At 45.0% G+C, this 12853-nt stretch overlaps 1 protein-coding gene across 1 annotated transcript in view; it reads right to left on the bottom strand.

Annotated features, from left to right (window-relative positions):
- jam3b (junctional adhesion molecule 3b) overlaps nt 1-12853 on the bottom strand; it is a 25846-nt gene extending 12993 nt beyond the window's left edge. The window contains exon 1 of the mRNA XM_062453189.1: nt 12743-12853. Coding sequence (XP_062309173.1) covers nt 12743-12827 — 85 coding nt within the window. The 5' untranslated portion in view covers nt 12828-12853. The remainder of the gene's footprint in view (nt 1-12742) is intronic.

Below are 12853 nucleotides of genomic sequence, written 5' to 3'. Positions count from 1 at the left end.
CAGGCCATGCACCCTGCGAATGACTCGCATTCCTGTCCAGCCAGACTGCCCAGCTAACCCTAACCCTAAATCCTAATTAGGAATGTCATTTCCAGCCCAGCCCTTTCCAAGTGTGATGAAAGGCCTGGAGTTGTTGGATAGAGAGTACGACGAGAAGCATTCAGTGAATCTTTTTCTTTTTTTCCTGTATGAGAAATACTATGATTACTAAGACAACCCAAGATATAGTAACTGCGGGGAGATATTTCTCATGGGGGTTTTTATGCTGTTCATATAGTAAACCCTGCTGGTGCTCTGTTCTGTAATACGTTTGTGTTTAGGTTAAACCTCCAGTAGTGAAAGCTACATTATAAATATCATCATCCTATATCCAAAGCTTTAAGCCCATCCCCGCGCCACACTCTACACCTCCTCCCTCATCTCTGCATGTCTGATATTAACATGACCATACTGCCCTCCTCAACACACAAATCCTTCATAATTCCTCTCGAGATCAAAAGACACGTCTCCACTCGAGCGCTTTGTTGTCAGTTAAATCTGAACGCTGTTCATGTTCACAACAACCCCAGCGGTACAGTCCAACCTGCTGCTGTGCTGGCCGTGCAGTGGGACAGAGGCTCAGCCATTGTAGCCTGGGCTGTGGTGATAAGCAGCCATTGTTCAGTGTGTGGCTGGTCGTCAGACAGCAGTGAGGTAAGGCTTGTCTGACAGCTGAATAATAACACCACACTGCTAGCAGAGCCATGTTGACTTAGCACGAGCAAAAGCCTTAATCCGACCCACTTCCTGCACCAAACGATGGTCATTTCCTCTGCTGAGAATGGCAGCCTGTGCCCTGTGCCACTCCCTCTGGGGACGGTGGGACAGCCAGCACGGTGGGTTGTTTACAGCCTTTTTATCTCCTTATTTAGGTCGCCGTGAACAATAATCATGTTGGTTGTCGTATGCCAGTTCCCTGAGACGTGTTCCAGGACCAGAGCTGGTCCCTGTTCAGCATCCACACAGATGTGGTGTCTGGCAGCCTGGACTAGTAGCGGAGGCGACCGCTCAGGAAGCTTATGAAGTCTCCATAATAGGGCCTCCCGACTGCATTCAGTCCAGTCATCAAGATGTTATCTGCTATAGAACAGCAGCACAAACCCAGAGCTCCTATTGTGCTCTGCTCCAGCTTGGCCCCCCACAGCCTGGAGGATTCATTGGTCTTTGTTTGCACTTTTGAACAACAAAAGCCAACTTGTGCAGCAACTCTGAAGGCAAGGGCTGTTCATAAACTGTCTGGCAAATGATTATCTTATGTACTCTATGAAGGTCAGTGAGAAGAGTTTCAGCCCTTCACATGCTGTTTCTAATTGCACAATAATTGGTTTTATTAATTTGACATTGATTTCAGGATACAGTTGAGGGTCCATAGAATTCGCAGGGTTAGGATTAACCCTTCGCAGGTTTCTCTTTCTCGTTTCTTGGCTTTCATTATCGATGTTGGCCAGAGAATGGCTCCATCTCTCCTGTCTCCAGCACCGTAGCATCTGTAGGGCCTGGGTCCGCACACTGCAGTCTGTGTGGGTCCGCACACTGCAGTCTGTCTGGGTCCGCACACTGCAGTCTGTCTGGGTCCGCACACTGCAGTCTGTCTGGGTCCGCACACTGCAGTCTGTCTGGGTCCGCACACTGCAGTCTGTGTGGGTCCGCACACTGCAGTCTGTCTGGGTCCGCACACTGCAGTCTGTGTGGGTCCGCACACTGCAGTCTGTGTGGGTCCGCACACTGCAGTCTGTCTGGGTCCGCACACTGCAGTCTGTCTGGGTCCGCACACTGCAGTCTGTGTGGGTCCGCACACTGCAGTCTGTCTGGGTCCGCACACTGCAGTCTGTGTGGGTCCGCACACTGCAGTCTGTCTGGGTCCGCACACTGCAGTCTGTCTGGGTCCGCACACTGCAGTCTGTGTGGGTCCGCACACTGCAGTCTGTGTGGGTCCGCACACTGCAGTCTGTCTGGGTCCGCACACTGCAGTCTGTCTGGGTCCGCACACTGCAGTCTGTCTGGGTCTATAAGCTCTGACTTTCAATAACATTAGTTTAGCATGCAGGCGACGCAAAGCCAAGCTCTATAGCAACCGAGGGAATAATGAGCCGCCCCTAACCTTTGCTTTCACTGGTGATTCCAGAGCAGTGATGTACAGCCAAGCTAGAGCCTTAAATCAAGGTGACCAACCCCTATTACTCCATGAATAGCCTTTGGAAAATGATAGTCAGTTACGCAAGACGGCATACAGAAGACATGAGCTGGGAGGGGGACATGACGGTTACGCTTAATGTGAATGTGGAATGCTGCGTTTTAATTGGCTGTCCTCCTTACTGATCTTCCCCGGAGGAATCTGTAGGGTCCTGCTGCCCAGACAGAATCATGTCAAAAGTAGCATTATAAAAAGTATAAATTGGAAATACACAGGAATGACTTAGTAATTAAATGGTCTTGAGTGTTGGTGATATATTACAAAAGTGTAAGAAGGCACAATGTTGTTCCTATAGGTGTTTCTATGAGTTCTTGATAGTTCATGTCACCTTAAAGCGCCTGACAGACCTTTTTTGCAAAGCTGTGGGAAACATTTCTGAACCAACTGTTTGTGCTTCGTAAGCCATTCTGGAGCAGCGCGCCGCGCGGAGGAGGACTGGAGAATGTTAGCTGAACACACGTCTGTGATTCTGGGGGGAAGAGCTTTCACAGGTGAACCCCTGTTCTGATTGGCCGGGGGTCGCATGTCACAGGCCCTCACATTCCTCCCATAGTGGCTTCAAAAGAGAGAGTCTCTGCCCTCAGACAGCCTACAACCACAACCTTCCCAGTTGGGTATACTGGCTTCCTGAACTGGTGTTTGTTTAACAACAAGACTTGTTAGAGTGAACTTTCCAAAAAGTTATTTTATAAAATCTGATTGTGAAGTGGCAGATCAATTCTATTCGACCTTAGCAATGTGTAGCATCTGCAAAGGAAAAATACAATAAGCTAATAAAGTGGGACTTGTATTCAGATAGTTGTTTACATAACTGACAAAACAAGAGGCCTTCTTCTTAGAGCAGACAAATGATTCAGCACTTTCCATGCAGCACTTTGGCCTGACACAGTACATAAATGAGAATAAATAAAAATCCTTTCCAACTGCAGGATCCCAATGCTCGTCCTTTTCCAAAAAAGGATAGAGACATCAAATGTGATTCCCGAGGAGAGCGAGTGACCCAGAGAGCATGTGTGAAAGCAGACTGCAGACTCACATAGTTAGCATAAGCCGGCTGAGTGCTGGGGACAGGGAATGTAGCTCAGCAACAGATGGGGAGAGGAGGGCTGGGGGGTGGCATACAGGCCAGTTACCCCCGCTCTTATCACCTGCTTGGGGGAGGAGGGGGGAGGGGACTCCCCATGGGAAATGCCAGACAATTGTCAGATGGCAGAAACGTCCAGCTCTGCGGATGTTTCTTCAACATTAACAAAGCTATGCAGTCACACAAAGTTAGACGTAACTGTTATATAAAAGGTTACAGTGCAACCTGTTGCCCGGAAAACATAGATGACCGCCTTCCGTTTTAACGGTCAGAGGCCTGCTGTGGTAGTCAGAGGCTTCCAGTCACTGTTGAACCCAGAATATCTCCATAGTGTCATGTCTGATGTGGCAGGGTAGGTCATCGTGACAAACTGGGGCCCAACCAGTCACCCTAGGATCAACACATCACCACTCATCACCACTATTACCTCAGCGGCCTGCCAGAAACTTCTGAGGAGACTTTGTTTATAGACCCACTGCTTTTGTCTCTTATTTAAATCTCAGAAAGATGGAGTAGTAATTCAGAAGGCTCAGATTAGTCATCGTAAAGAAACATGCAGCCATCTGGACGATGATCCAGGAAGAACACTCCTCCCTCTCACATAATCCTCTGTCCTCCCTCCATCCTCCCTCCATCCTCCCTCCATCCTCCCTCCATCCTCCTTCCATCCTCCCTCCGTCCATCCTCCCTCCGTCCATCCTCCCTCCCTCCATCCTCCTTCCATCCTCCCTCCTCCTAACCCGCCAGACATGAAGCCACCTTGTCAGAACCGTCATCATCTCACGCTCCCTTTACAGGCCTTCTCGTGTGTGTGTATGTCCTGGATTCATTTTGGAGATAATTATGTTGTAAATGAACCATTTGTGACTAAATGATTCAGATTTACAGTATTGTTACTGTCCTTTGGCACTCCCATTTTCATATGACTCAGCCAAGCGACAGCCAGGGGGTAAAAAGCTTGAATCGGAAATGATTACAGCCAAACCTATTAGTGGAGTGAGGAGAATATTTAGTCAATTACCATGACGACAGTATGGAATGTCCTGATTGCCGGTTGTAATCTTTGCAGTTACACATAGCAATTAACCCCACCCCTGATAAGTGATGTCTCTAACTGATTAGCCAACTGCTGACCTAATCTCTTTAAATGCACTGTACCCACGAAACCCTGATGGGAAGACTAGAAAACAGACGTAAGCACCGAGGTTTAACCTAGATACACCGCACCAGCCACCTCTAATGCTCACATCTGGGGTCTGTGTGTGAACTACTGTCTTTTAACGTGCAGGCGAAACACACTCTTTCTGTCCAGAGCCAGGCCAGGCCTGGGCGAGCGTGCGCTGGGCGAGCGTGCGCTGGGCGAGCGTGCGCTGGGCGAGCGTGCACTGGGCGAGCGTGCGCTGTAGCCTGGACCTACAGGACAGTGCCCACAGCCACGAGGGCCGTGATCCTGAGTGTTGATGATCTGAAATAAAACTGCATGGTTGGTCAGTTCCACATGGATGATCCTCCGTGCCCAGCTGGGTGAAGGACGGTTAAGAGCCTGCACTCATCATCCTACAGATATAGATTCCTTCTGAAAGTGTAGTGGAAAATGCATGAACCCATAAGATCATTGTTCTAGTTCAAGCCAGATAGCTGGAGCTGCTTTCAGAGGGTCTTAGGCTCGGCTCGTGTTTAGCGGCTTGTGTTCTTCAGTCTCACCGGGCCACACAGGGCTGTCTGAGTGCTGTTCCTTTACCTGCCCCCCCTCCCCACAACACTTTTGTTCTCCTGTTCTGTACCAGGCTTATTTATTTTCCCAATAAATTATTTGTTAGTTATATTGTGACTGTAGTTTTACACGTTTAATATTTCAGGAGAACGACACATCTCTGCTGCGATTGTTCTAAGATGAGACTGGTTCCAGGCCTGTGCGTGCAGGGAGGGCGGCGGAACATCAGATGCTAACTCCTCTGTCACTGCTCCTGAGCAAAGGGTGAGTCACTGTACTGTCATCAGATTTCACAATTTAGTGAATCACTCGACTGTTCCTCCCTGCTTCAGTCTATAGCCTTCTAGTTCCATTACGAAATGTACAGGAATAAACATATTCAAAGCAGGATCCCTCCTGGAACATTGTCCAACAGGACAGTGTACAGTACACTGTATGAGTCCAGCACATAACTACAGAAGCAATAACAGTGAGTCTAGAAGTGCTCAGGGTGGCTACAACCTGGATCAGCAGTCAATAAGGTCCTGGTTCGTGAGCGCAGTGTGCTATATTAATCTCTTTAAACCATTAGCCATAAATAAACATTTGATACTGTCATGCACATCTCGTCTCCTAGTAGGGACATTCAAGCAGCAGCTAAACACCATGCCGTTCTCTTAGCAATTTTAGAAATATGGTTGAAGCCAATCACAGCTGGCGATACAGAGCCCAGCCGTGGGGGACGGCAGGCCATCCAGCTTCAGAAGGCAGGCTGGGTACGTAGAGGACATGACAGCAGTGGCAGGCAGGGCACTACAGCTTGCAGATAATTGTCATTCTGTCATGATGCGCATGCAAGCTTAAAGGAGTCTCATTTTATGGTCAATTGATGATTCAGAGCAATGTTGGAGACCCTGTTAGTCCTTTTGTGGAGTTGAGATCAGCGTGATTCCTGCCCGCGTGAGCGTTCCCACGACAACATGAGGAGCTGCACAGACATACATTTCTATCACAATCTGTCGTAATCCTGATTCTTAAAACATTATTCTTGCTTCTGTTGGGATTAAATTGGTTTTAAAGGGGCAACTTTAATCTTTGTCTCATGTTGCAACAAATCATTTTTCTTAGTTCATAAATTGTCATTTTTAAACAGTCTTCTCTCTCCTAGTCTTGGACTCATCGCGGGGTCGCTGTAAATTGCTTCTGGTGCAGCAGAACCCCAATCCAACTAGCTCCTTTCAATTACAAGGTCCGCTGTGCATCTCCAAGCGTTTTTGTTATATTTTGGGGTTTTTAAATTACTCTTTCAAGTGTCACACAATCTCTTAATAATACTGCCTGATTCTGCCGGCTGTGAGAAACATTTCCAAGGTTTGAATTTCCATTGGTTTAAAAGGAGTTAATCTTTTAGCTCTGATAAGGACCTCTGAGTAAACATGTTAAGCCTGGTCTGTTAGCAGAACTTTGGTCTACGAGGAAGGATGATAAGATAGTGTGGTTATATTTGAAGAAGTCTCCATGGAATTTTAAGTAAAAAAAAAAAAAGGAGGGCAATTCTGTTGCACTGGTCCTTCGCCGGTTCCTGGAAGCTTGCTTATCACGTACCATCGTATTTATGGCTGAATTCAGGGCGAATTCACAGGATCCTGTTACAGCAGTGACACATGTCCACCAAACCGCTGAGTAGTGATGTGAATGACTGTTAATAAGGACTGTTGATATGGCTGTTTTATGACTGTTGATATGGCTGTTGATATGGCTGTTTATATGGCTGTTTTATGACTGTTGATATGTCTGTTGATATGTCTGTTGATATGGCTGTTGATATGGCTGTTTTATGGCTGTTGATATGGCTGTTGATATGGCTGTTGATATGGCTGTTGATATGGCTGTTGATAAGACTGTTGATAAGACTGTTGATAAGACTGTTGATAAGACTGTTGATAAGACTGTTGATATGGCTGTTCTATGGCTGTTGATATGGCTGTTGATATGGCTGTTGATATGGCTGTTGATATGGCTGTTCTATGGCTGTTCTATGGCTGTTGATATGGCTGTTGATATGTCTGTTGATATGTCTGTTGATATGGCTGTTGATATGGCTGTTGATATGGCTGTTGATAAGACTGTTGATAAGACTGTTGATAAGACTGTTGATATGGCTGTTCTATGGCTGTTGATATGGCTGTTGATATGGCTGTTCTATGGCTGTTGATATGGCTGTTGATATGGCTGTTCTATGGCTGTTCTATGGCTGTTGATATGGCTGTTCTATGGCTGTTGATATGGCTGTTGATATGGCTGTTCTATGGCTGTTCTATGGCTGTTGATATGGCTGTTCTATGGCTGTTGATATGGCTGTTGATATGGCTGTTCTATGGCTGTTGATATGGCTGTTCTATGGCTGTTGATATGGCTGTTGATAAGACTGTTGATAAGACTGTTGATATGGCTGTTCTATGGCTGTTGATATGGCTGTTTTCCTCCTCCCTCTCTTCCTTTCTGGGACATAGAGCGTTACCCATGCGGCCCTGTAGCAGGTCTCTGTCAAGGGCCACCATGTTACAAACTCGCCACTTATGTCTGGCATTACGGCAAATATCTCAGGCACGCCCTTCCCCTGCCTGCTGTCAGTTACACGTGGCAGCTGGGTAACAGCACTGCTGCCCAGTCCCATCCACCAGCCCTGAAACATGAGTGGGTCGACTTCATCTCCATGATCCAGTGTGACAGGATCAGAAAATGCCATTAATGTCCCTAGATATTATCACTTTGGTATTTATTTATTCATGTTCCATCCAACAAATTGTATTTCTTTTTCCACCCAACTAACGATGAAGTTTTAATGGATGGTAGCCCTTAGTAGGTCAGCTCTATGTACTATGAAGAAGTAGCCTGCTTCAAATCCCAGGCTATCCGTTCCTCTAATTATTTGGAGATCACCTCAGTCTCAACATTCCTGATGCATTTTTACTCGAAGAAAAAACAAGTCAAATAATTCCCTCGCCAACTCCTGCCATGTTAAAAGCAGTATTTAAAACTGTGGAATAGATCCTGCTTAAAACCTTCTACTTACCAGTTAAGAAGCCTGTTGGTGTTAGTCTCTAACAACAGATTGACAGATGGTCTGGTTACAATCTGCCCTCTCCAGGCTGGTCAGTCAGCTAAATGCACATTGCTGGTCTGATGTTGTTTAGCAGCAGGGCAGACTATTGATCCTATTCTCTCTGTTGTCACACGCTAATTAAGAAACAGTTCCTTGGAGACAGAAAGGAAAAACCTAGTGGAGTGTATTTGATTAAAAACATAATATCCATGTTACAAAAAGGGGATACTGTAAGATCTAAAATAACATAAAAAGCAGCAATACTTTACATTAAGGTTACAATAACTACCATGTAGTTACATAGCAATACTTATAGGAACAACTAAGTAGTTACACTTCATTACGGTTTAGTGGTAAAGTTATTACTGTTGAAATACCAAAAACACCACCCCAACCCTCCTCCACACCACCTTAACACCACCCTAACCCTCCCAGTTACTGCGGTTACATGAACATCCCACCACCCTAACCCTTCTCTTCCCCAGTTACTCAATCCTATGTTACCAAACAACCCACTCCCTTTGGATGAACACCAACATTTCTGAGTGATTTCTAACCAAAACAAATCTGCTGCAAAGCCAGTACTACAGTACCATGTGAAAGCGTTTCAGTTTGATGTATGAAGTCACAGGATGGCACATAGTTTTAGAATAGTACTACTTTATATTGTAAATGAAATGGTGTTTAACTAAATGCATGCATCCGTCTCTGACAAGGCCACACATCTGAATGAGAAGTTTCACCTCAGTCTGACATACCAGGCTAGAGTAATTGCCTTTGTGACCGAATGTAAACAATAACAGAATCTGAAGTCTGACTCCGAGCTTAACCTTGCCTGTGCCCTGTCATTAAGACATTCATCTGAATTGACTGCTTCCCAAATGTTGATCGATGGTGTTCTCGTCTGACCTGTGAGAGCCCAGGCTGTGTCCTGGGAACCAAGACTCCGCCACAGACAGGATTCCTCCCCAAGGAATCACATGACCACCTCTAAACATCCTCAAACAGGAAGTCATCCCAACACTGCCCCTACACTCAGACAGATGATAGGAGACTAGATTAGCCACTAAATACAAAGTCAACAAAAGAATACTGCCTTACGCCACAAAGCTAACTATGGATTCTCGCTGCTCTTGACAGAAAAAGGTTTTGCTGTATCAATCTTCTCTTTTGTTCACATACTTTTATCAACGTTCAGAGAACGTACATGCTTAAAATTCCTGGAAGGTTAGCGTGTTTTGAGCTTTTGCACCCATGTCTACCGAGCTGACAGGTTTACCAGGCTAAACATTCATTAAAACAGGATAGGCGCTGGCTTCGATCACCTTTCATGCTCCTGGCGAGAGGTTTATGTGGATTGTCGTCTCATGAAAGGACATATGAACACAGGTGGACTTCTAACTCCCACAAAGCTGCCACCACCTCTTTCCCTTCTGTCCACCTACCAGAGAAACCCTCAGGCCTTTATAGTCTATCTAAACATTCAGAAATATCACTACACAGTACATGACGGCTTCTGTCCATGTGGTTGTGATTGGAATGCTGCATGTGCCGCTAACAACAGTGTCTGAGGTTTGGATGCCTGGATAGATATTTCTGTCCGTAGCCTCTGCGCCCGAACACCTTCCTCATGTGCTCAGCTGCTTCAGGGCTCTGTGCTGTTTGTCCTTGTGGCAGAGAAATGCCGTGTGTATGTGGAGCACGAATGTACTGATGTGGATAATTACATTTACATTTAGTCATTTATCAGACGCTCTTATCCAGAGCGACTTACAGTAAGTACAGGGACATTCCCCCGAGGCAAGTAGGGTGAAGTGCCTTGCCCAAGGACACAACGTCAGTTGGCATGACCAGGAATCGAACTGGCAACCTTCGGATTACTAGCCCGATTCCCTCACCGCTCAGCCACCTGATTCCACAACTAAAGCATGATGCTATAGTTATCTACTGAGCACTGTATCCTACATGTCTCTTGATACATCTGAGTTTTATGTCTCAAGAACAACATGAGTAAAACAGAGAAGTATGTTAAAGTACAGGGGGTTCATGTTGTCACACAGTTGCTTTTGGGGTTAAAAGGTTAACTATTCAACTAATAAGAACTGACTGGGACTCTGGGGTTCCTTGTGTGAAGTCCATTTTTCTATCTTTCTATTTTTTTTTTTTATCTTTCTTTGCCATTTACTGTCTACAGTAAAATGTCAGGCTGTGTGTGACTCCCCTGAAGGGTTCCTACATACCATGCAGGGAATAACCAAACATTTGCTCACAAGCTGTTGGTGGAAAGGGAAGCATTTGACAACAAGCCCCTCCTGGAGCTAGCTTGATCAGCACTTTCCCCAGGACTCCATAAGCAGCTATACCGCACGTGCCAAACAATGCCAAGACACCTGTTTGGGGGCTCCTTTAAAATACATACTTGTTCAGTTGTTTGCTGTTAGAAGAGTTTACCCAGTCAAAATGTGTCCGCTATTCTGTGAAGCGCTGCAAGGCCGAACCGCTTGGCATGATGAAATTACCTATCAAAGAGAAGCCCTCCACACATCACTCCACATAAGACAGCTGTCTGTCTCTGCTGATAGAGGTCTCTGCTTCCTCTGAGCTGCCAGGAGGCACAAAACAACTAGGCCTACAACTGGAGTTTCAAATGTCGCTTGGCTTAGTCATGTAGAGTAATCAATTTCTGACTAATTTGCAAAAAGGTCATTCATCAAGCCTGAAATTACATTTGCTAGTGTCCCACTTTCAAGGCTGTACAAGGTAGATCAGGCTGTACAAGGCAGAAGTGATTTATTAGGATTTTGAACAGGTGGTTTCTCTAAGATCGTGAGAATGCCAGTAGTGAAGCTGAGGTTTATGTTGGCAGAGTTCTGATCTGCTTTGAGCGTTGTCCAAGCCCCTACATACTGGCAGGAATACCAGGCAACAGCATTCCTAAGTGCTTACCCCTGTTCTGAGAAATTCAGGTAAAAACAATAGTGGAAAATGGCAGAATGTTCTTGCAGGCATTTTATTATCCACAAAACAAGTCCAAACAAATAAGGCTACATTCCTACAACTTTCTTGCGCCTTTAAATTATGTTCAGTAGTCCTACCTAAAAGACATAATGATGTCAGATAACTGAGACATCATTTTCTTTATTAAATGAATTCCATGGACACACATTTGCATTTCTCAAGATGACTCAAGTAATGCATCTATTAAAATGGAAATTTATTTCCCCTCTTTTTATCCACCAGTCAACAAGTCTGCCTTTTAATTTAATCTTTAAAGGCTACCAGACTGCAAGGAGGCCGTGTGAGACACTGCAACATTTCTACCTCCTAATTAAATCCACTGAGGTTTAAACCAATCCGCACACTTGGATGATCAGAAGCTAACGGCGTGGTGTGACGGCTCGGGCTGCCTTTGTTCTGCCCGTCCTCGCGCCGCTCGCCCAGCCCTCAGACAGATGACCCGCCGACCCTCTAGTTCTGCTACAGGCTATGCCCTCATTTTGGTGATTTATTTTGCTTTTGCTTTAACAAGCCAAGTGATGATTAATGAAAGTTAGTAAACAGCATTTAAAATATATAAAACTTGTTTTGAGGATATAGACTTAAGAGTTTCTAAACGCCCTTTTAATGCCGTGATATTTTGATTTTGGCAAATGATTTGCATATTGTATCACTAAACTAAGGCAAACGGGAAAATCCAAAGTTGCCTAATTTTAATATTTCAGGTTTCCAAAAGGATGAGATGGCCTAGTCGTCGAAACACAAAGCTTTCCATTAACAAATGGCATATACCCTTTCTCAAATGTCATCAAACTGATTAGATTTGGGGAGATAAAGATGGTCCATCGATCGTTCCGAGAGAGCTAATAAAAACTTTCAAACTCTGTTTAAGGACAGAAGCACGCGCTGCCCGCTGGCCTGCACAAGCTCCTCCCGCGGTCCGTCTGTTCCCGTGGAAAACTACCGTTATCTCGCATCACTGGATCTAGCGCCGTACGGTTTATAACAAGCTAGATATATATTTAACAACTTCACTATAGATAACTGGAAATTTCAAGATATCATTTCAGAATGTATGAACGTCTGTTTGTCTAAATATCCAACACCTAAAACTTTTGGAACTATAGAAGTCGCCAAACCGACAAATCCAACCTTGTAACCGAAAACCACCAAATTGACCAAAGCAGAATGTTTTCTTTAGATAATGCTCGGTTAAATTATAACTCGGAAATAGATGTCGATGTTTTAAATAACTGTTTAGAAATAGTTCTCCAAGACACGCTTCACAAAGCCAGACAGTGAAACACTGTCCGTTAGAAACGGCATTTCATCGAGTCAGTAGTGCTCACGCTCTAGCGTTATGATGACAAACAAATTCCGTTATCAGTCGTTTTAAAATATTCTTTGACATACAATGATCTAAACACTTTTCTCTGTGTGGGGTGAATGGTTTGATACTGTAAGGTATATTTAGTTAGGTCAGAAAGAATCACAACTAATCAGACACAAATGTAACACTTAACCGGCACACGAGTCGAAAGTAAATTCAGGATAGAACCGATCACCCACGGATCTTTCCGGAGTAATAATACTCGGTTAGGAATCTATAACATGAATTTAGCTACTTACAGTGAGTTGAGAGGAGGACCAGAAAGCAAGCCAGACGTGTTAACGCCATCTTGAAGTCGATGCAATGTTCAGTTTGGCTGTACATGCGCAAAGTAAAGAGCTTTGGAGAGG

This window comes from Osmerus eperlanus, chromosome 27 (assembly GCF_963692335.1).
Source record: "Osmerus eperlanus chromosome 27, fOsmEpe2.1, whole genome shotgun sequence".
Taxonomy (NCBI): domain Eukaryota; kingdom Metazoa; phylum Chordata; class Actinopteri; order Osmeriformes; family Osmeridae; genus Osmerus; species Osmerus eperlanus.
Note: the sequence above shows the minus strand (reverse complement) of the source record. Positions and strands in the feature narration are given on the sequence as shown.